General features: G+C 42.0%; 1 protein-coding gene across 1 annotated transcript in view; it reads left to right on the forward strand.

Moving 5' to 3' along the window:
* The window catches only part of pard3ba (par-3 family cell polarity regulator beta a), a 263,992-nt gene that overhangs the window by 123,742 nt on the left and 114,908 nt on the right, over positions 1 to 25,342 (forward strand). Inside the window, exons 17-19 of the mRNA XM_072443180.1 lie at positions 1,773 to 1,817; positions 17,344 to 17,559; positions 17,818 to 18,013. Of these exons, the coding sequence (XP_072299281.1) occupies positions 1,773 to 1,817; positions 17,344 to 17,559; positions 17,818 to 18,013 (457 nt within the window). The remainder of the gene's footprint in view (positions 1 to 1,772; positions 1,818 to 17,343; positions 17,560 to 17,817; positions 18,014 to 25,342) is intronic.

Below are 25,342 nucleotides of genomic sequence, written 5' to 3' on the forward strand. Positions count from 1 at the left end.
GTGTTTGTACAGGTGCTTGTGTGGCTTGCTGCTCTGCTGGCTGAACAGAGGATTGGGAGAGATAAGATGAAATGGGCTGAAATGAAGCGTGTCCGAAGAGTCGGGGACAGGGGGCGGTCCGGGGGCGGTGCAGGAGGGCAGCGCTGTGTGTCTGCGGGGTAAAAGACCTGCCTGAGCCCCTAATAAAGACCAACAGCGCTGGAGCTGCATAGAGCAAGACAATCTGAGTCTAATGATGCAGGATCGGATGAAACGGAACCGTAAAGAGGAGCTATTGGTAGAGAACGTCGTTTTTTTGAACAAGGATCCAATGTTTTTACACACATCACGTCATAATAGATTCAGATCCAAAAGTCATTTTCAACCTTGTGACATTGCCTGGAGCAGTTATGTTCCGTTCTAACCCTTTTATGATCTGCCTGACTCTTCTCCACAGCTGTTATGTACCGTCTAGCATTTAGCTTGATCTCTCATTTGACCAATGTTTGATGATATTGTTGTAAATAGAGGGTTGATTGTACTAGGGTTGTCAAACGGATCAATACACTTATTGTATCCTTCTTCACTGGATAGAATTAACTCTGTTTTGGCCTCTTGTCCTTAGTATGAACCAGTGTCAGTCTAAGCGTGTTGCCCGGTTTAAGATTGTTACGCTGTCTTAACATTTCTTCGTGATGTTTCAGCCAGACCAGACACAAGCGGTTTTTCAGGAGTTTTCTTTCAAAAATATTCCATTTCAAATATCTTCAATCTTTTCACTCGGTGGCACCTAAAAGCATGGCATTCAAATGATCCATCTTAAATGTATTAAATGACCTCTTACTTTGAGCCTCTTCACAGATCTGACCTGTTACTTGGCTCATAAGATTGAAATGCATAATACAATAGTGTGGAACATCCCGACAAAGCAACACCATCCATGGAGATCTTTCACCAGAAAAGTTGCACGGTGCACCTTTAAATAGGCTATCAAAAACACTATCTAGTCAAATTGCTTTCGTTCTATATAATCCAGTATTGTTTTATATTGACTTTGATGGCCCCCGTCACTTTGTATTCTCCTCTTCTCATCTTCTGTCCACCATCTGCTCATCCAACGGAAAAATTGACCTTATAAAATGAAAAACATTATTTAAGATAAATTGCACAGTAATGAAAACCTATTGGAGTATCCCATGATGCATTGCGGTCCGCTCTAGTTAGATTAGATAGTGCTTTGTTGTATTGGTTTCCCCTATTGTCATCAGACTACTGTCCTCGTTCTGCACTGTTATTCCTATGTTTAGCCTATTTTCATTTCCGTTTGCTTGAAAGTCTTTTGGATTTAGTTTGATGAATAATCAGTGCAGTCTTATTGTTCTGTGTAGTCTTATATTTTTGTATTTATTTTTGAGCCAATACCATTTTTAAGATTTTAAAGTCCATAGCAAGGCCCACACGTTTATGTAAAGTTCAAGTTCACAAATGTACTTAACTTAAAAATATATAAAATACATTCTTGTGTGATTGTGTAAGCATACAGCAACGTTGTTTTATAATTGTATTTATTACTTTGGAGGTTAGCTAAAAATATTATAGAGTATATAGTAGATTATGAAGTGTTTAGTGGTTAATTTTACAGCCGATTCATAATGACACGCTAGCCCTTACCTGGTAGAAGAACACAAATGAAATAACTTTGTAGCTAAAGAAAAAGCTAAATGTTTAGAGTTGGACAACGAGGTGACTCCTCAGTAACTGTTGGTCATGCATTTATTTGTTTTATTTTTCAGTGCCAGATGAAGGCAACATCCGATCTCTTACTAGACCTCAAAATGGTAAGTTATGGATACAAACTTCAACTCCACACCACATTGTAACGTGCCTCTAACAGAACCCGCTCCCTCGGCTTTCAAATCTTTCTCAAACTCTGATTTTGAAACGTGTGTTGTGTTTTAAGTACATATTCCAGACTGAAGCGTTTTACTTTTATACGAACAAACGCTGATGTTTTAAGCCCACCCGCTCCTCTGTCGCTGCATACTGATGCTCTGACCTCAAATGCTCCACGCAGCATTTTAACAGTGGAAGCAGACACACACACAGCATTTCTACTCACACAACTCCTCTTCCACTCCATGTATGACTGCTGTGCACATATCACCAGCAATGTAGAGCAGACCTCACTGACATATATCACGTCCAGACGCTTTCCCTTTGAAAAATGTTCTCCCCCATGTGTGAAATTGATATCACGTGATGGAGCAGGTGATTTACCCGACCTTTCTGTGTGCTGGGTGGCTTTATGGGGTAAACGCCTGATGTCAGCTCGTTAAGCCATGTTAACCCCTTCGACGAGCTGGCCACTGTCCAGGGTGTACCCCGACTAAGGCCCAAAGTTACTGGAATAGGCTCCAGTCACACGCGAGCCTGACGGGAACAAGCGGTAGAACATGATGAATGAAAAAGGCATTAAAACATCTGTCTCATGCTTTTGGAAAATCACAATACACCCACAAAAAATGGGTACTACACAACGTAACTTCCCCTTTGCGTGTAGTGAACGTAGTGAATGAAGCTGGACCAGCTCTTTTGTCGTTCCCTTGGCCCCTGCGTAAGGCACTGGGCGTTATTGGATCAAAACTAACTCTAGGACTTAAGTGATGGGCAGGGGCAGCTCCACAAGCCAGTTTAAACAGACGGATCAGGGACACAGCTGGAAACCGTTTTGATCTGCATATGTATTCTACAAATCATCATTCAATTAAGGGGAAAAATGGTATTTAGATGATGGAAATCGGGCTCGTATTCAATGAGAAACCGGGAAAATAAGTGAATTAAACAAAATGTGAGATGTGTCCAGCTGATGCAGCTCTGTGGAGCTGACGGCACGAGAGGTTGAACTTCTTATGTCTAAATCATGTTTTCATAAATGCAACAGAAATCGTCAGTAGTTTGCAGCCTTAAGTGTTTTCTAGAGCCTCGAGCTGATCTGCAGAAGAGCAGGACGATGATGCAGGGGCGGAGCAAGGATATTTAGGGACTGTGGGGGGCCGTCAAAATAAATAAAGTAAAAAAAAAGTAATGAGTTGCTAAAAACATTACATCTAAAATTGTATTTTTTGTTGGTTTGTTTTTAATTGAATGTATCCATGTTCCAAAACATTTATTTACTTTCGTTTACTTTTAATTTGGAAAAGATGGAGTTAGTGTAGACAGATCGATCCAAATAGTGTTTTAGTCAAGCAAAACCTATGTCTTTCAATAAAAAAATGTTTTCTTCAAGTCCATGGATGCTTTAATTTATTTCTGAATTATCCCACATTTTTATAAAATTAAAAATACAATCAAAGAAAAGTATTACATTCTTAAAATAGTTTTGTTTAGTTATTGGTACTTTAACAACATAATAAATTATAATATTATGATAAATTGGGCAGTTCAGAGTTGGCTTTTAATTGCAATTTGGACAAATGCAGACCAGACAGAGTGGATTTTACTTGCTTTATCAAGTGTTAAAAGGTTTTCAAATGCAATAGCCTAACAGAAAATAACTTTCAGGATGAGCTTGCTGCTGATGTTTTGTCCCTGGACAGACATCTGTGCTGAGCTGGAGCTAAAACTGTTCAGCCTGTGTGACGTCCACACATGACACATGCTCTGAAGCAAAACACTAAACTATTCCATCCAGTTGCTATGATGGCGTTGCAGAGGAATTGTAGGCTGTGCTTCTGTGTGAGGCTGCAGTACGGGGAACATATGCTCAGGGAACACATGCTCAGGGAACGTTCAGTGCTTCAGCTCCGCCCTCCTGGCAGTTGTCCGGGATTCATAGAACCGTAGTTACATATGCAACTTTCGATTTCCTCCTGTGTAACTGACGGCACAGGCCTGTCCTCACGCGTCCTGTGTGTTTAAAGCTCCATTTGCTCACCTGTGTCTATAGTCTCAATGTTTTGGTGGATAGTGGTATGTCATTTGTTTATTCACTGTATTCTAATAATGGCAACGGACGTCCTATACAATTCACCAGATCACATCAGATAACCCCCCAAGGTGACCCCCAAACCCCCCCTTGATTAGGCTTCTACTGGACCCTGGTAGTTTAATGCTGTTTCAAAAACGTTAAAAATGTTTATCTTAAATCTTATCTTAAACGTATACACTTTACGTATAAATAACTTATAATGCACAGAAACACGACTCGTGTATGCATTTTAAAGGTTTATTTTGCATGAGGGCTGGTCCATCAACATTATCTCCCATGGACATATCATTTCGCATTTTCCATGGAGACGAGCGACGCTCCCCTATACGGAGGTACAGGAAGAATGCATGTTTTCAAAGATCTTTTTGAGCAATAAAAACATAAATAACTGAATAAATGCAAGATACGCTTTATGAAATACTGTGAAACATTCCAGACAAAGCAATAACATTATCCATGGTTATTTTGTTTCATTACATGTCCATCCGTCTCCCCCAGGACGCAGTCTTTTCCTACTTCTTTGTAAACATCTTTATAATGAACAGATCCTTCTCTTCTTCTTTTCCTCCTGTTTTTCTATTCTCTTCTCCTCTAATGTGTATTGACAGGACAGAGGCTTTTAGTTTCTGCTGACTTCATAGTATTTACCCCATCTCTCCCCCCCTCTCTCTCTCTCCCCCCCCCTCTCTCTCTCTCTCTCTCTCTCTCTCTCTCTCTTGCTCTCTCTCTTCTCCTCTTCTCATTCTCTCTCTCTCTCGCTGTACATTCCCATTTCCTTCATCCCCCTCACTTCCTCTCTCTATTTTGCTCTCCCTTCTTACCCTCTCTTCTCCCTCGATCCTCCCTCTCTCCATCCATCTTCCTCCTTTCTTTTCTTTTCTTGCTCTCCCTTTCTCCTCCTCCCCCACCCTCTCTCGCTCCCTCCTGTCCCTCTCTCCAGCGTTCAACTTTCTCTGTGCTCCCATTCCTCCATCTTTTGCTCTCTCTCCCTTCCTCCTCTCTCCCCTCTCTCTCTCCCTCCCTTCTCTCCTCCCCCTCCTCCCCCCCCCCCCCCCCCCCCCCCTTCTCTCGGTAGCTGTTTCTTTATGGGCTTTGACATATTTCATTAGTGGATGGTCTTTAGAGGCAGTGTGCTTTAATCTGACTAAAACCTCTTCTCCTCTTCTGGACACGGCCCCTCCTCTTTTTCATCTTTCCTTATTTTTTTTATTTCCGTCACGTATTCTGGCACGCTCCTCAACTTCTTGTAATCTTAACTTTTCCATTCAACGCACTTTGCATTTTTTTAGCTACAACAAAGACACATTTTTGACCACTCACAAAATGTGCCTTATTTTTAAATTAAAAGAAATGTCAAATTTATATTGCACTTTTCTAAGGCATCAGGAACTACTCAACCATTCACCAGTGTTACACAGACTGTTTTTATGTCAAACATACAAGATAGATAAGTAAATACATGTTTTTCAATATATATTGATTGTACAAGTCCTAGGAACTGTAAAGGTTCGTACAAAGATGTATATTATATTGGGTTAAGCCATAGTTTAGTCTTGTTGCAAAGGCTCCCATGATGACACTATGTTACAGAATATGATACGAAATACATTTTTATGCAGTATTCAGTGTTTTATTACTAAATAAAAGTACTCTTCCCAACAGTGACCAGGCCAAACCAAGACTAAATCTAGACTAATTCTAGACTAAATCCCGACTAAATCTGGACTAAACCAGGTCTAAACCAGGTCTAAAACCAGGTCTAACCCAGAGTGAATCCAGGTGTCCGATAGATACAGACCATTGTAGACAGGGAATAGCCCACAGGATCAGGGCAAAAGCAGGACTAATCCAGGCTGAAACCATGAAGGACATAAACTACAGAATGTGTCAGTGGTTGTAATGGTAAAGTTGACCCTTGTTACTCATATCTTTCCCAGGTTTAGCTCCATCTCTTAGTTAAATTCAGACCATAATTTATGTGCAATGGATCCATTAAGACAGATTTGTATGACTCACCCGTACCTCATTCTGTCCCCCGTGGCTTGTTCTTTGAGGTAATAAAGGATTATAACATGTGAGCAACCATGCTATGCAGAGATGCTGTTTTGTAGTATTTTACAGGACGCCTATTATGCAAATAGAAACTTTTGAGATTTTAACCATGTTACGTACGTATTGTTCCCTCATCAAAAAGATATCCTGAGTTCCACTTTGCTTCATTCACGCTTGTTGTTTCATTCATCTTTTTTTTCTGAGCCTCATAAAACACTCAAATTCCCCAGATTTGTGACCGATGCTTGTTGTATTAGCATGTGAAGGTAGGCTAGCTTTTCCCCCTTCTATACTGTATACTCAGGAGGTAGACGGGCACAATAAATAATTTTGTATGATTCTTTTGCTAATTTACCGTCTCTACGCTGTCATGTAATAAAATGTATGATATAGTAAATCATGCAGGTCCGTGCAGTAACATAGGCTTATATTCTAACTGAATGAGCTGAATCCATGTGGTGAACATGTTTTCTCCGTCCCGATTTTGTCCGTGAACGACCCAAAGCGACCCCAAACTTTGGACTCCTGCCCGGCAGCTGTCGTGATTTAAAACCCAAGCCAAACATATTATAATATCCACAGAGCGAATGTTTTACCTGCAACAAAGTGATCCATCAAAACTAGCTCGGTATTCATCAATAGCACCACAACATTAGCATCACAATACATTTCCGTGGAGCAAATTTTTCATAACCGTGTTAGTTCAAAGGTTGACACACTGTACAAACAATATTGGTTCCTATTAGTTTGACCTGTAACAAAGTGATCTATCAAAGTGTCTTCTCATTCATCAGTGGCACTGGGAAATTAGCATTATAATGGTTAAGCATGACACGTAATTAGTGTGAAAGTTGAATACGGTAGTGTATATTGTCGTCTCTAGAATTCAGGCAATTATTATTATTTTTATTGTAGACTAGTAAGTATTTGTAGATTAATTGTTGCAGCCCAATCCAAAAGCAAAGTTCCTCTAATAGTGGTGAGCAATATTGACCAAAAGGAATATTAGGATAAGGATAATTGGTCAATATTTTCACCACGCATCAGAAATGTGCTAAAACGTTTCTGTAAATGTCTTTTTGAAGTTCAAGTATTGCACAAAACATGAATGAAACTTAAAATTACCCACAGAAGTGCACAAATATGATGTCTCTATGATATTGGCTTGTAACTCAATATAAAACAATTATATTCAAATTTTGCACATCTCCGAAACATCAATTGTAGTAATATACATTTACGATACAGCCCCAAACTCTAGTGCCATGTGGATTTTTGAATATATTTTGTCTAGTACATTTATTGTCTCGTGCCTGGTAGCGATCCCTCCAGCAACGAGGCATCAGTCACAGCAGTTTTTCCCTGTGAACAATATTCCATCTTCCTCTGCTCGCATCTGGCCTTCTTCCCCCGTGATTTGTGTCAGAGTACTAATGTAACTTCTCTGGTAACTTCTCTATGTGATGTGTTGTCAGGTGGTGGATCCTCCTTCAAAAAACAACTTTTATTCACAAACGTTATAAAAGTGAATAAAAGTAGTTTTAAATTAAAACAAAAGTACAGTGTTTGCAGCGCTTGGATAAGTATTCATTTTCAAAGAAGACACTATCTATACTATATAAAAAAATAAATATATTTGTAAAAATTGAATTTCTAAATAATTAATTTAGAAAATAAATACATAATAATAACAAATAATAATACATGGTATCGTAAATAAATAAAATCAAAAGAAATGGAAAGAAAGAAATATATGGCCTACTAAAACGCATTAAAATACTGGCGTTGTTTTCGATTTATTTTATTTTATTTTTATGTACCAATGTTTCGTTCAATTCGTTTTTTGTTTTTTTTAATTTATTGTTTTTTTGTTTTTGTTGTCATTTTGTGTGTTTTAGTTTTTGCAACTATATTGTTATGTTAATTGTGTTGTTGTTTAAAATATATATATATAAAAAAAGAAGACACTATCATATTTTTATTTATTAATTGTGGCCTTTCACTTTTGTATTCAATTGCGATTCATCCTGCAACATTATTGTACTTCATCCCGCTCATGTAAGGCCTTGTCCAGCACCTCTGCATCTATTTTTCCAATCTTTAGACAAGGCCATAAACACCCCGCGTTGTTGTAGAGAAAACCCATAAAAATGGCCCTAACCTGCCCTCAGCTGTAAAACCCTCCGCTGCACATCTACCTGTAAAAGTGCTGCTTTTTTACCGTCAACGGTTCAATAAAGGTTACGCCGTTCAATCCAGCAGAAGCCGTAGTTCAACCCACTCCAAGTACAGCCTTTCTTCTTTGCAGCATGTTTCTATAAAAGCCTATCTAATTCAACAGCGTTCTTAAAAGGTCAAATAGTGTTGGCTGGGCAACAATCTAATGGCTGTAAATGTTTATGAATGGATCCAGGTGGACAAAGAAATTACATGTCATTTTCTTTATGGATTTACAGAAGATTTGATGTATTGAGTTTAGGCTTTTAAATGTTGCAGCGTTGAAGACGTACGGCAGATTATCATACAGTGTATCCAGAAAGTACTTTGACTTATGTTACAACCTTATTACGAAATGGATTGAATGCAAAAAAAAAAAAATCGCATAAAAAGGTTTATATTGATGAATGTTTATATATATTTTTATATTATTTACTCTTACAGTTCACAATTTTTGATCATTTTTTATTTTTGTCATGTAAAAAACTCAAATTTATAACACCAACGAAGTTTTAACTCTGTGATTTTACCGAAATTCAACCAAATCATCAACTGACTGACTCCTGCTCTTGTTTCCTCCTCATGTCTTTCCTCATACCTCTATAGAACCCTCAAGGCTTTTTTTTATATGGGACTTCCTTGTAACCCATGGCAACCTTTGGTCTCCCCTCCCCCATAACAGAGCCTGGCAGTGCATTGTACTGTATGTAGTAAGAGTTGATAGGTGAGTACTGATGCATGCTGGGAGCCTGTTGGTGGGAATGTGGGGGTTCCACAGGGTGTCGAGGTGGGAGTAGATGTTCGAGTAGAGAGGGCAACATGCTGCGATCCTGGCAGTGTGACAACAGTAAGTCAAGTTGAATCCATGTAGAGGAGCAGTGGTGTGTATGTGCTGCTGTGCTTCAGCTGTAGGAGTAAATGCATATGCATGTTGGTACGGCAATAGCTTGCATGAAATTGCAGAAAAAAAAAATAGATATCTGTATTAAATAGTATAATTATGACTGGACGATATTGACAATAAATAGAATCTCTGTATTCTTTTGGCTTTATGTTGATAACTATAGTCAGAGTATATTTTCACAGTGTATCAGGAATGTGATCAAATGTGCCTTGGTTGAGGTTCAATATTGCACAAATTGTCAATGAATCATAAATCATATAAATTCATAAATCATATGAATCAATGTTTTTCAGACTTCCTATAAGTGATCTGTTCTGTTCTTCTGTATCTACCTCTGTATCTACCTGCGTTGCACCAATGAAATTTCCCCATGTGGGACAATAAAGGAATATCTTATCTTAAATTAACCACAAAACGGTTAATGTAATGTTTTAATCATAGCAGTGTTCTTCATGTTCAAATGTGCATATATCCAAAACAACAATAAGTCCCACTTCGATGTGCTGTAATGTGCTTCTTCAACCTTCAAGGCCCAAAGTCATTGGGATAGGCTCCAGTCGCCCATGACCGGGAACAATGGTAGAAAATGAATGAACTGAATTGATTTCAATCCAACTCATATTCACAGAGAAATTGGCCTATGAGGGCATGAATTTAGACACGCCTTAATGCAACGGTGCACATGTCCTGGGATGAGACCGCGGTGCACCTTTCATAACCCGACTTGTGGGACAAACTGTCTCACCTGCCTTGCACAGGTTATGGCCTTTCAATCCCACAACGAAGCCTGGAAAACACACGGCCCTCCGGTGCCACGGCGCGTAAAGTTCCTCGTTTACAAAGTAGACGTCCAAACACTCGGAGCACATGGTCCTTTAGCGTGTTGCATTTACATCAAATCATCAATGAAGCTGTTATTGACTGTGTCTGCAGCATCACACGTTTGTGCTTTGAGCAGTGTTCCAGATGAACTGGGGCGGGGCTGCCCTGCTGTGACCAGTGGCGGAGCTGCAACAAATTTGTGTTGAGCCATGTATGCAACGAGAAAAATATAAATACAAATATTTTTGATCATGAGAAACTGGGCCGCTGACCATATTGCTTGGCGGTCTGGTGTTGGCCCGCGGGCGGCCCATTGGAGAACAGAGGTGTCGTGTATTTTAGTTCCCAGGAGAACACAAGTGATACAGTTAAGGTTAAAGGTTGTTGGGAAATTTGTCTTGGGCTTTGGACCCATGCTTCTGTGCAGCTGAATGGAGCCGTCAGGAGCAGAGAGCAGCGCTCAGAGACACAACCTCAGATCTGGGTTTAGTCTTGGTCAGAATCTTACCTGGATAACTTTACTTATTGTGGATGTTTACGTTGATGTGGACAGTACTGACCAGAGAAAACCCTCCCGGACACAGGGAGAGACGTATAGACTCCACACAGAAAGGCCTGCGGATAAACTATTATTAACTATATTGTAACAGAGAGTCAGGAGTAATTACTTAACAGTGTTTTTTTTTATTATTATCATATTTATTATGATTCAGTTTTAAACTTTTCACTGAACAAAGTCCTTTCTGGTCCTTTCTGGTCCTCTCTGGTCCTCTCTGGTCCTCTCTGGTCCTCTCTGGTCCTCCTTGTCCCGTCTGTTCCGTCAATACAGAAAAAGCCTGAGGCGATGTTTGAGGCTACGAATATTTGTTCGATGCATTCACAATGGACACAGACACACTAATACTTAATGCAATATGTAAACGTCTGCACGGCTGCACAGACTTTTCTATTATTCACATTGCAAACATTGTTATTCATCACATTTCAACAGAAAACAGATTTTCTTTCTTTCCTTTTTTACGATTGACTGCACTAAAAAGTACTAAAAGGTGCACTCTGTAACCTTTCTTCAGTCACTCATATCCATGTGTTACTGTTTTGCCCGGAATGTTCCACGCTATGGCATTATTATCTTGCATTTAATCTATTAAAAGTTGTATTATTGCTCAAAAATACTGTCAAAAATACTGTGCATTCTTGCATTGAGTGGGCTCGCGTCTCCACAGATCTGACGAGTAACTTGGCCTGGTCCCGTCAACTGCTTGTCTAGATGAAATTGATACGTTTAATGCCCTAATGTGGAAGACAAGCAGCTGGCGGACCCTTTGGTAACATAGTGCACCTTTTTATTAAGACTACTGCTGCACAATATCGCAATCAAATCAAAATCCACTTAAGAATCATTTTCTTTTTGTGCCATATTTGAACCTCAACCAAGACATTTACGGGATGGTTCTAGCACATTGATTTATTTCATTACTGCTCATCTCTCTGCCGCTTTAACACTACTGCACGTGTCTAAATGTATTCAAATGTGAGTGAATTGGGTCTTTAATCTCTGTGCTTCGAGGCTGTGAAGGGCACTTGTCTGTCAGACTTTTATCAGAGCAGCGCATACAACACCGAGCTTAAATCACTGATAAACACAGATTTCACTCTCCGCTGGCCCGCTCTGTCCCGCTTTGGCACAGTTAGGCTCAGATAGGCTCAGATAGGCGCAGATTGGCACGTCCCGTCCGGTCATCCATCCTAATTCCCCCTCGTTATTCATTTAGCGGCACAGGCCTGAGATGAGAAGGCAAAGTCGTGTGACCAAAGTGATTTTTCTATTAAAGCGACAAGGACACAGTCTCCTCTTCAACTGTTTTACACTCCAGTGGGCCCAGCGCTTAAACCGGGCTTGAAATAGTTACAGGAGAAACTCAAATTGGCGTCAGAGGTTATAGTTTGTCCTGTTTTTGGAAATGGAATTTGTTCATCAGAATTTGGAAGATTATCTCCTTTAGCCATGCTCGTCCCTACAGGCTATTGCTGTACGTCCAATATTAAATAAATAAAGATGTTTTTTTTTCAAAATACATGATAAACTATAATATTGAAACATTTTTATTGTTAACACACATGAGCTGCAACAAATGAATAGCAGAATGAAACAAAAGTTAGCCATAGATATTAGCACATGGACAAAAGGTTTACAGTTTGTGGCTTCTTGTGTTCTTCTGACAAAGAACTGATGAGTCTCTAAGGATGAACTGTCAAACCTCATTCAGAAACAACAAGGGTGTTTTGGTGACTTACTAAAACCACAACACAAAGTCAGAACGCAAGAAACCAGTTGGATGAGTGCCAAAACATATCCACACTTAAACATTTTGTCCATTTGACCAATATTATTTTTATTTTGCTATGGAACCTGCCTGGAACACTGAGGGATGACATAGTTATAGAAGTTACCGTAGTCATTCTACCCTATTGTATTTCACTAAGGATGTCACAATATACATTTTAGTGTTAAAATTATTGTGAGAAAAAACACCACAGTTTAACAATGATTCACAATTACAGAGAACATGAACAAATAACAGTGACATCTTTAATTTTATTTAATTCCCAACAAGGCACTATTCCTCAAGGATGTGACCAGCTTTACAAAATTTAACTACTGAAATTGAATTATTATTATTGTTATTATTATTTAATCATTATTTAATTATAATGTATTACTATGTATTATTATTATTATGTATTATTTACTATTTTATATTATCATTATTTATTATTATTACTGTGTATTATTATTATGTATTATTATTTATTATTATTATTTATGATTTTATTATTATTAAGAATTATATGTTTTAGTTCTTACAATTAATTACTGTATTGTCACATGAATAATCACAATGATCAATCAATGTATAGTCTTGACATCCTCACTCTCCACTATTGCAAAGCAAATGTATGCACAGCAATATCATGAACTATGTAGTCATTATTGTGACAGGCCTTTTTGGACCAGAAAAGTGACATAATGCACCTTTTGAACATAATAATGAATGCATTTCAAAAGGATCTAGTCATTTGTGATTTATGTAAATAGCTTTGCAAAGGACATGCGCAATCTCTAAGCAGCAATGTGACGCCTTATTTTGAATATTCCTCTGCGTGGCCTCTGCGGCAGCCCACACAGTCTTTCTCTCAGTCTAGAGGCTTAATGCTATCAGGCGCTGAGCTGGACACCCATAATTACATTTGTGACACAAATCCCAGCTTCTCAAATGGAGCGTTTTATTCCCCCTTCCTCAATCCGCTATTTATAACCCCAAATCCCTCTGCCTCTCCAAAAGTCAATTTAAGATTTAAAAGCTGGCTTACTCTTACACCCGGGCCACTTCACATGCCATTTTCAGTTTTATTTTACTCTTTACTTTTTTTTTAGGCTTTGAAAAACATCTTTCCCAGTTTAAGTGCACGAGCAGGAAAGTTTTGGGCGCTGCTTGTAACGCTTTGAAAAACTATTTTAGAGACCTTGACGTTGGAGTTTGAAGGTGACGAACACAGTCAGGTGGAGGGCATATTAAACTAAAGCATTGTAATTCAGTGCAGCTAAAAGGCCCTCAAAGTAGTAAAAACCTGCTATGAGTAAAATGGGGAAAGAAAGCCTTTTAGTTAGCTTAAGATCAATTGTCTCTTAAATATACTGCAATGGATTTTTCCATGTAGAGCAATAAAGTAAAAATGTGTTTATTCCCAGTACAGACATTTTGTAAAAGCTGCTCTTAGGCTCTCTTATTATGAAGTCTTTATATACTCCGTGAACCTGGAAGTGCACCGTTAGCGTGCTAGTTGCTGTTGTTGTTAGCGTCACCGTGATGGCAAAACTCCAAGTGATGAACAGCACAGATAAACTCATGACGGGGCTTTTAGTGACGCGATTAGGAAAGTGAGGAATAAGTTAGGACAAAGCAAAAAGGCTGTTGAAAATCAAGGTTTTATTTTATTTTTCCACTCCAACACGCGTAGAAAAAATTGCCACAAGACGAGATTTTAGCATAAACTATGATGCATAAATGTGCGGTTCAGTTAAAAAACATGTCTGCACATGATCCTGTCTCATCCCTAATTTTTTATGTAATTCATGGTCACAATTAAATCCTGACCTACATTTTCTGTCATCCCTTCACCAATCCCAAATTGTTTCTCCTCCTCTTTTTTGCCTTGTCAGCTCTTCTATCTCCTTCCCTATTCCCCCCACCCCCTCTTTCCCTCCTGCCCTCTTTCTCTCTCTCTCCCTTCTCTCAGCTCCCCTTCCACCCTCTTCTCGTCCTCTCTTCTTCTTGACTCCCTGCTTCCCTCCTTCTTATCTCTCCCCTTCCTCACTCCATTTCCCCATTTCCTTCTAACCCTTTTCCCCCTCATCTCTTTCTCCCTCTCTTCTCCTCTTACTCTCTTTCCTTCTCCCCGAAAACACTCTCTCTCCTCCATTGCACCTCATTGTTCCCTTTTTGCTGACTTTCTGCATTGCCGTGTCAGTCACCTTTCACCCCATTTCACCCCATTCACAACAGATATATTTCTACCTTCCATGTGGTTCCAATGGAGATGATAAATATATATATATATATATATATATATATATATATATATATATATATATATATATATATATATATATATAAAATAAGTTTAAGATTGACTGCCGTTCGTTTTCTCCAGCTTAATTTTGGAGATGTTTGAGTCAAGAAATAATGCAGTGATTTCACATTTTTATGTCGAAGCACAGTTTGGGTCAGATTTGGACCTGGGTTAGTCCTGGGTTAGTCCTGGGTTAGTCCTGGTTTAGTCCTTGTTTAGTCCTGGTTTAGTCCTGGTTTAGTCCTGGTTTAGTCCTAGTTTAGTCCTGGTTTAGTCCTGGGTTAGTCCTGGTTTAGTCCTGGTTTAGTCCTAGTTTAGTCCTGGTTTAGTCCTGGGTTAGGCCTGGTTTAGTCCTAGTTTAGTCCTGGTTTAGTCCTGGGTTAGTCCTGGTTTAGTCCTGGTTTAGTCCTGGTTTAGTCCTGGTTTAGTCCTGGTTTAGTCCTGGGTTAGGCCTGGTTTAGTCCTAGTTTAGTCCTGGTTTAGTCCTGGGTTAGTCCTGGTTTAGTCCTGGTTTAGTCCTGGTTTAGTCCTGGGTTAGGCCTGGTTTAGTCCTGGTTTAGTCCTGGTTTAGCCCTGGGTTAGGCCTGGTTTAGTCCTGGTTTAGTCCTGGTTTAGTCCTGGGTTAGGCCTGGTTTAGTCCTGGTTTAGTCCTGGTTTAGCCCTAGTTTAGTCCTGGTTTAGTCCTAGTTTAGTCCTGGTTTAGTCCTGGTTTTGTCCTGGTTTAGCCCTGGTTTAGTCCTGGTTTAGAACATTTAGCTGTTTACCGTACTTGGTTTAGAACTGGTTTAGCTCTGGTTTAATCCCAGTTTAGCAGTGTTTAATTTGGTCATTAGATGTCGCCGGTCCATACAAGGTCCAAACTTCACCAAACAACAAACCCAATAAGTGAAGAAAAGGTTCTCAGTAATGCCAAAAAACAACCTATACTACATTTTATACCATATACAGGGTCTATTATTTCTCTTCTTGTTCTTCTGCATGTGTCGCTCCGGGATGTTGATTCATTCGGTCGCTCCACACAGGATGCCCTCCCACAAAAGTGATTGCATTTGTAACTGTGTTTGTGTATGATGAAAAGAAAGTAGCTTCACTTTGAAATTACCCCAAAAATAGACCCACCGCCGCTTTACTCTAGTTTAGTTCACATTATGTCCTGGTTCAGACCTAAATATTTAGATCTGGGTGATCGTTGTTCGAGCCTGGTTTAGTCCTGGTTTTCTTACTTTTTTGCTTTGATATTATATATGTGAGTCCTGGTTTATTTCCTGGTTTAGTTATTATAAAGTCCATATTTAATTCTGGTTTAGTCCGGCTCTAATCCTTGCAGTACAAAGCTACAAATTCTATTACTCGTTAGTTTATTTTTTCTTGTCTCTCAATCTGGTGCTAAATTCAGTGTTAACTTGTAAAGGTCGAAAAGTGATGGTACATTTCCACAGCCTGTAACGACATTAACGTTCATTTGCGTGTGTGTTTTTAGGGTTAGGTTGGGCTCTACCTTGTTTTCGAAGAGGTTTAAACTGAACAGATGTGAACAGTTAGCTGATTTGGGCCACATCTGGTACACGTTCAGTTGTTGACGTTTAAATATTGATCTGACTTGGTTTGGGTTAGAGAGCCGTTGCACAAGTTCACACTGAATAAGCAAAATCAGTTTTCTGTGTTTATTTCCAATAGATAATGCATCTGAAACGATCCAAACCCAATGCGTTACATGTGTAGAGACGTGAAACAAATGCGGTAAAAGCCGACGATAAATCTGAAGTCGTTTCCTGTTTACTCCAGCTTTAGCCGCGTCTCAAAGCCACAAACAAACTTGAAATGACTAAACGTCTTTTTGTGAATCGCTGAGATTGGCCTTTTGAAGAAAAGGTATGATTTAGAGTTTATTTATTGAGAAAACCTTAGTTGTGCCAGGCTCTTGGCAAGGAAACAGAGGTTACCACGAACCCAACTGAGCTGAAGAGCACCAGACAAACCAGCCTAAGGACCGGGGCCAGTCCAAACCAGCCTAAGGACCAGGGCCAGTCCAAACCAGCCTAAGGACCGGGGCCAGTCCAAACCAGCCTAAGGACCAGGGCCAGTCCAAACCAGCCTAAGGACCGGGGCCAGTCCAAACCAGCCTAAGGACCAGGGCCAGTCCAAACCAGCCTAAGGACCGGGGCCAGTCCAAACCAGCCTAAGGACCAGGGCCAGTCCAAACCAGCCTAAGGACCGGGGCCAGTCCAAACCAGCCTAAGGACCAGGGCCAGTCCAAACCAGCCTAAGGACCAGGGCCAGTCCAAACCAGCCTAAGGACCGGGGCCAGTCCAAACCAGCCTAAGGACCGGGGCCAGTCCAAACCAGCCTAAGGACCGGGGCCAGTCCAAACCAGCCTAAGGACCGGGGCCAGTCCAAACCAGCCTAAGGACCGGGGCCAGTCCAAACCAGCCTAAGGACCGGGGCCAGTCCAAACCAGCCTAAGGACCAGGGCCAGTCCAAACCAGCCTAAGGACCGGGGCCAGTCCAAACCAGCCTAAGGACCAGGGCCAGTCCAAACCAGCCTAAGGACCAGGGCCAGTCCAAACCAGCCTAAGGACCGGGGCCAGTCCAAACCAGCCTAAGGACCAGGGCCAGTCCAAACCAGCCTAAGGACCGGGGCCAGTCCAAACCAGCCTAAGGACCGGGGCCAGTCCAAACCAGCCTAAGGACCGGGGCCAGTCCAAAACGAGCGTTAATACTCACGGTTCCCTCTCTTTTACCTCAGATCCTGCAGAAGGGGGCGCTCGGGGTCCAAACCTGGGTCTCGTGAAGTCCAGTTCTTTGGAGAGTCTGCAGACGGCGATGGAGGAGGTGCGACACAGCTCCGCATTCTCCCAGGTGCCCTTCCATAAGCCCCGCCCACACATGGTCCGACAACGAGGCAGTAACATGAGCTTCAGACAGGCCATCGACAAGTCCTACGAAGGGCCCTCTGAAGACGGTGGGTAGTTTGGATTTTTGTCTTTGTAGTTTAGACAACTTTAAAACTGGGTTAGTACAAGCTTATGTTTACTTGTTTGGTTTTGGCCGAATGTAGACCTTGGTTTGTCCCATTTAGTTTTGTTTTACTCTGCTTTTATCACTGGTTCACCCCTGTTCTTGTTCCCCCTTAATCTGGACTAAAAACAGGTCCTAAACAGGTCTAAACATTGACTGAAACAGCACCTCTGATGGATAAATATATATTCTACTGTTTCAGATGACGATTTGTCCGACCGGAGCTCTGGACATGAGACTCAGGCCAGCACCTCGTCCCGCAACGATTTAGAAGCAGACGAGAGCAGCAAGAAAAAGAAGAAAACTAAAGGCAAAAAGAAGGAGAAGAAGACTAAAACCAAGAAGGAGCCTGTGGAAGACCCAGACAGGAAGAAGAAGAAAGGATTTGGACTGTTGAGGTAGGAATTTTGTTTAATATTTTAAACTACATTACATTACTACACTATATTACTGAGTCAGTCACCTACAGTGGTCCTCTCCACCATCGCCGACTGTCTGTCCATCTGGTCACTCCAGACTTTACAACAGGGCTTTTGAAATACATTTGAAAAGTACCTATGAAAAGCATCCCCCTGAACTTCAGTGTGTAAACCATCATTAAACACATGTACATGGGACAAGAGCAGCTCCCGGCACATTTGGACTTTCGGTCTTTAGGATTCGAGGTCTTTGGCTTTGGATTGATGTCCGCCTCCATTTGAGGAAGAGCAGCGCTGATGTTCACATTTGACAGACTTTTCTGAGCTTCTGGTTGTACTTGTGGTCACTGACTGTGGTCTGTACAGTGTGAGTTTGTGGTTGTCTGCTCTTATTGTTAATGTTGTTGTTTCTCAGTCCTTTGCTGCGAAACGGAACCTGCTGCGAAACCTTTTAATTAATCAGGCCTGATTATCCTATTTTAATCTTTTCCTGTATAAAAATAAATACAAATTCAATCTTGAGATGCACATTCTCTTAAACCCTGCTGTGCTATCAACTGCAATTTTGGCCGATTGGAAGAATTGACATTGTAAGTACATTGTGAAAATTTTTCTTTTTGGATCAACAAGGCCTTTGTCAATCAACATATTGCCTTTGTGTTCTTGGGCAAGACACTTTATCTAAGGACACATGACAAGGGAAACCAATTGAAAGCCCACCACAATGAGGTTTTTTTATACCTATTTTTACAGACATAATTTTTCAACAATCTCAAGTTTATCCACCCAAAACGTGCAAAAATAATTCCTATACCTAAAGTTAAATCTAAACTGACACTTTCACCACATATTTTAGCCTGTGTCCTGCCTTAGCTCCTGCACAGTCGTGCCGGTATTGCCCTTGACTTTGGGGCAATTGGTTTCTTTATCTGGGATCTGTGAGGACCAGCGCTATCGCTCTGTGCAGCCTAATTGAATCTCTAGTGTTGGAAGAGAACGATACTCCGGTTTCTCTGTGTCAATGTCGATAGATAAGAACAAGGCCAAAGCTGTGGACGGGACCCACCACAATCCTGACATGTGGATAAAGCAACGTACAAGATGTTGTGTCCAATTTAGTACTGGTTTAGTCCTACTTTGTCACTTAATTCTCGATTTAGACCTGGTTTAGGGTCTGTTTTAGTTTACTTGACACTTCCTGGTTGGCAATAATAAATACTTGCTTAACATGCCGACATGTTTTGTTTTTCTAACACTAGTGTTGCTTGGTGGTATAATACATGTAGTAAATATGTATGTAATATGTAAATATAGTCAAGTGGCAGTTTGTGAAGAAATCTGGGGGAGGAAAAGCACACTTTTCTGACTGTTTCAACATTAATTTAACAAAATAAAAGTGTCATGTATATTTGCTTGTAAAATCACCACAATTGTACGTGAGTAAATGAGCTTTGGCCCTTGTTCAGACAAAAATCAACTTCAGTCTTTGCTTCAGTAATGCCTGATTTAAAAAGATATGTTATTGGCCTTATGTGCTCTAGTACCTTTGGTTTGGCTTCTCAAGTTTTAGAACTTTTTGAAAAGCAAACATTACTTAACAGGCGTTCCCTCATCAGGATTGGCTGTTAGCTCTGTGTCTACAGGCCAAAAAGAGAATGGCCGTGTGGTAATAAACAAAAGTTAGCTTGGCACACAGTTGCAATGAACAGAATTTGTCGACGCAAAAGCGCAAAGCAAGTCTGCTGATGATTTATGGACCGCACTGGAGACCTGGATCTCTACTTTTGACATCACATTTGAATCCAAGTGTTTTTGTGAGGCTCAGAGAAGACAAACCCATAAACAGGATTAACTCATTAATAGCTGGTACGATAAAAAGTGCAAATATGGAAAATAAAGTGCAAATACGGAAACGTGCAAAAATCTCTACGTTACTTTCAATAAAGCTGGGTTTGAATGATATATTTGTTTAAACAGATGTTTTTTATGTAGCAGTTTCTTTTCTTATGCAGTATCTCAATTACCTTTTTCTTTTGAATCCCTCCTCTCTCTTTCCTTCCCTCTCTCAGGGTACCCAATCCTCACTCTCTCTGCCCTTTATCCAAATTACTTGATTCTTACTGAACTTGAAATATGACTTCATTAGCAGACGCAGTGCACACTCCGATATAATTGCACCACTCAAATGTTGTTTCACTCCAATGCATTTGGCATCAGGGAAAGGGCAAGTTCTAAATGTATGAGCGAGAATTCGAAATGAGAAAAGTGAGATATGGTTTAGTCTTAGGTTAGACCTGGTTCACACTTGGGTTTAAAACTGGTATAGTCCTACATTACATCTGGTTTAGTTGAGTTTAGTTCTGGTTTGAGTTGTGCATTTAAAGATCAAATTAGGTTTTTTGTTTTGTTTTTTCTTTGGCTTGACTTGTTCTGGGTTAGGCCTGGTTTATTCTGGGCTTGGATTTGGTTTAGTCATGTTTTAATCCTGTTTTAGATTGATATTTAGACCATATTTAGGCCTTGTTTAATTCTGGTTTAGTCCTTCTTTAGTGTCTGCTTTAGTCCTGTTTCATACCTGTCAATCAGGTCCATGTTCTTTAAGTTTTAGACCTGTTTTAGTCCTGGTTCAGCCCTGGTTTGGTCCTAGTTTAGTCTTGGTTCAGACCTCTCAATGAGAGCTGGCTGTCCTTTCTGTCCTTTAAGTTGTAGACCTGTTTTTTTGTCCTGGTTGTATTTTTAGTCTTAGTTGAGCTCAGTTTTAGACCCTTTTAGTCCTGGTTTAGTCCTGTTTTAGACCCGTTTGTGTTTTGTTTTAGTCCTGTTTTAGACATGGTTTAGCCCTGTTTAATCTTGTTTCTATCTTGTATTAGTCCTGTTTTGATGTGGATCTAGTCTTGCTTTATTCTGTTCTCTTTCATAACATTCGTTGTCTCACTATGGGATACACCTCCTCACATATTCACAGAAGCCCTATACCAATACATTGGCAACGTGACTGGAACTTTTTCACCCCCTTGAAGACGAGCTGCTCCTCCTGGACTATGAGGACAACTATTCTTTCGGAGAGGCGTGTCTGGTTTCTGAGGACGACGAGGACTCTTCCTCCTACGTTCCCCCAGGTCAAGGCTCTCTGCTTGTGGCCCAGGCCAAGTATGACAGTGGGGCTGCACAGCCACCGCCCGGGGTCAACCTTCATGACGTGTGTAAACGCGCAGCGGAAAGGCTGGAATCCCCTGGCCACCCAACAAAGTGTTAGTCTCCTGGAAGGACCATCCTTCCTCCAGTAAGAACCCCATTTTGGGAGCTTCTTCTCTGGATTTTGTCAATATGGACAAGCACTGTATGGCCCGTATGCCACACACTGAGCCAATGGTGGCGGCCCATTTTCACCCATCTTAAAAGCTCTTACGTCCACCAGAGCACCCACCCCTCTAAAACTGACTGCTTTCAGTCCACCATGGCTGAAAGAGCCTTCAAAGCGGCAGCTCTGTTGTTAAGAGCTCTAAATGTCACCTCCATGCTGGCTGCTCAACAAGCGGAGCTCTTTGAGGACATGGCTCATGTCCCCAACACTGCGGCGTGGGATGACATTACCACTGTTGCTGACATGTGTCCAACGTTGAGCTGTGCAGGCTGCAAGTAAATGTATGGCCATGTTGGTGATTCAAGAGTGGGCACGGTGGTTGAATTTGACCAATCTGTCCGACAAGGAAAGGGAGGACATTTTGGACATGCTGGTGGTTCCGGAGGGAATATCTGGCTCTGCACTTGCCGCTATGCAGCAGAGGTGCGAAGCCAAGTAGCGGGAGGACGAGGCACTCTGTCTCCCACGCAAGTTGCCTACAGCTCAGACGGGTCCGAGGTCAAACATGACCCAAGGGGGCCCAAAGCTGGCTTTAACCTCTCCTTCCGTGTACGACAGCCAACGGCACAGGCCCCTGCCACAGCACCGGCTGGCCCCCATGTGGTGAGACGGTACAGTTCCGAGTTCGCTAGTCTCTGTTGTTACCAGTGTGCCACAGGAGGTGTTTTGTGCCCCCCCCTCCTCGGCACAGTCTGGACCTGTTGCATATTCCATGGGCCACAGCCAAGAGGGAGCGAGATTTTGTGTTTGATTGTTCCCTGCCACACTCAAGTCTCACAAGCACGCAGACGCATTATTCAGAAATAAAATGTTCACTGACGCATCCAGGCACAAGGCCAAATCCAAATAAAAAGCCTCAACGTTGTCTCACCCCTGACTGCCAGGGGGAGCGTCCACTTTCCTCCCGGGCTCCTTGCACACTGTCCCAGCCCTATCGGGCCCCGCATGCGCAGTCCTTCCCAGTCCCACCAGTGACCCTTCGCCAACAGAGGGCAACAAAGGATTGCTGTTGACAGCACCAACAGGTGCAGCGCATTCGGTGCTCCACTACGCTCTGCCATTAAGAGCAGAGAGTTGGTGGAAATGCACAGAATCAAAGTGGGTGCTAAGGACAATAACCTACAGGCTCCAATCTGCCACTGCGCCTCCCACATTCAAGGGTCTGATTCCTTGTCAAGCTTAGGGACAATCTGCCATGATTCTAACAGAGAAGATTTCCTCTCTGATGAACAAAGAGGCAATACAGATAGTGCCATTGGGTCAAAAGAAGAACAGCTTCTACTTCAGGTATTTTCTTGTCACAAAGAAGGGGGTGAGAGGTTTCCACCCTATTCTGGATCTGAGAGCATTGAATCAATATCTTAGGAGATACAAGTTTCTCACACTCGGCCCCGTTTAATCCGTCCAGGCAATTGGTTCACATCAATCGATCTGAAAGACGCATATTCTCATATCCAATATATCCCACCTTAAAGGAAATACTTGATGGTTTTTGGGCCGCTCTTCTCTGGAGAGGGTACGCACTTTCACGGGCAAACCAATTTCTCTCGAGTGAAACGGTTCATACTGTCTATGTCTCAGACTCTTTGGGCTGATGGTGTCAGTAATCCTTGTGGTAAATTTGGGCAAGCTTTACATATGGGGTTTTCAGCTTTGTGTGCGCGCACTCCGGCTGGATCTCGTACGTCACTGTGCACGTTAACAATTACTCATCAGTGCACGCTCTCACGTTACAAGTGTGGAAAAGGAGAGGCCTCCTAACCGAGTGGGTGAGACTGGGCATTGTGTCAACCAGGAAGGTGTTTACGACAGATGCCTGCATAGTAGGCTGGGGCGGTGTGTTCGAGGGCAGACCCGTGAAACGGTGTTTGGAGTCGTTGCCTCCGTCACGCACACATAAATAACGTAGAGCTTATGGTGGTAGTTCTCACGCAGAAAGGTTTTCTTCCGTTCCTCAGTGGGCACCATGTGCTGGTGAGGACGAACCATATGTCCATGGTGGCTCACATAAATCGGCAAGGGGGGACTACATCCTCTGCTTGCTCTCACTCACAAACTTCTGTTATGGGTACATGCCTGTTATCTGGCGTACAGTATAAAAGTGCGGATCTGTTTTCCTGGGGCAATGACCTATATGGAGAATGGCGCTTGAACCCCTGCGTGGTGGATCCAATTTGGATCAACTTTGGCCGCGCAGCAGTGCATTGGCTGAGAATTTTCACTGTCCTCGGTTCTTCTCTGTGCACGATCAACATGCACCACTTGGAGTAGACGCGCTCTCCCACGAGTGGCCACGGTACCACTTATGCAGGAACACCGTGTGCCGCTGATACTGATCATCCTACAAATGCCGTGGCTGGCGGAGGTTGCTGTTTCTATACGGGCTCTTCCCCTGCACAGGGACCTCTTGACACAAGTGATGGGGCAAATATTTCATCATCACCCCGAGCGGCTCGCGCTACAGGCCTAGCTAGCCCTTGAGTGGCTGAGCCTGATCGCGGCTGGTCTGTCTCAGAATGTTAGAAATGCTATTCAGAGCTACATCCACAAGGCCCCTCTATGACAGAAAGGCAAACGTTTGTGAGGAATGGTGCCTTAACGCGGTAGTGTTCCCTTTTGATTGTCCTCTGAATGTAATTTTATAATTCCTTCAGGACCTTACTAATAAGAAGGCATTCTCCGCTATCAAGGTATATTTGGCGGCTCTTTTCGCAGGTCTTGTTGGCTTTGATGGCAAGACCGTGGCCCAGCATCCGCTGGTTTGTCGATTCTTGAAAGGTGCCAGGAGACTGTTGCCTGTGTCCAAACCCATGCCACCATCATGACACCTGGTAGTTGTGCTACAGGCTCTCACTGTCCATCCATTTCAACCATTTGGGGACATTGACCTTACATTGTTATCACGTTTAGGGGTCAGTGATATTCATGCTCTATAAGTGCATCGCGCTTGTATGCAATTCAGTCCTGATTATCTCCGGGTGACCCTGCGGCCCAATCCAGCATTTGTTCCAAAGGTGTTTGGCGCCTGTACCCAAGTGGATTTGGACGCATTTCAGCCTCCACCCCACACTTCTGCTGAGAAGCAGCATTTGCACAGGCTATGTCCTCTCCGAGCTCTGAGCACCTATGTTGAAAGGACCAGATCATTTCGACAGGTGGATCAGTTTGTGTCCTGGGCTGAACCCCTCAAGGGAAAACCTGTTTCCAAACAGAGCCTTTCCAATTACATTTTGTAAGCCATCTTGCTGACTTATTCCACTGCAGGCCTCCAGGTCCCGGTTGGTCATAGAGCCCATTCTACCAGGGGCCTGGCAACATCCTGGGCGTATTTCAGTGGTGTGTCTGTTCAGGATATCTGTGCTGCTGCTTGTTGGTCTTCACCCTTGACATTTCTAATGTTTTACAGATTGGACGTCACGTCTCATGGTCTGTCCCATGCTGTCCTCAGTGTGGGTTCACCTTGAGACATGCCCTGATCTTTGGCTCCACCAGGGGCGTTGGTTGGCATCATGTCAATGCGATAAGCTTGTTTGGCAATACGGGAGTCTCCATAATGAGACAAACGAATGCTATGAAATAGAACATTAGGTTTCTTTTGAAAGCTCGGTTCTCGGAGTAGCATGAGTGAGATGTTACACTAGACAGCCCTTCTTGCTCCTGGAAGAAGAGGTTTGCTTATTGAATGACGGTGACATTGTGTTCATGGCATTTATAGGTGGGTGCCAATGTCACAATGTTGCCAATGCCATATTGATATAGGGCTTACTCATGCTACTCAGAGAACCGGGCTTACAAAAGTAACCTGAAGTTTTAGTCAAGGTTTATCTCTGGTTTAGTCCTGGTTCAGACCTGTCGGTGAGTATTGGCTGTCCTCCCTGTCCTTTCAGCAGATGTAAATGTTTAGTTTGGACAGGATTTGGCAGCCATCTTGGTGTGGGCGACAG

Source organism: Eucyclogobius newberryi, unplaced genomic scaffold (genome assembly GCF_026437365.1).
Source record: "Eucyclogobius newberryi isolate DKJ021-1_F unplaced genomic scaffold, fEucNew1.0.hap1 SCAF_1, whole genome shotgun sequence".
In the NCBI taxonomy this organism is placed as follows: domain Eukaryota; kingdom Metazoa; phylum Chordata; class Actinopteri; order Gobiiformes; family Gobiidae; genus Eucyclogobius; species Eucyclogobius newberryi.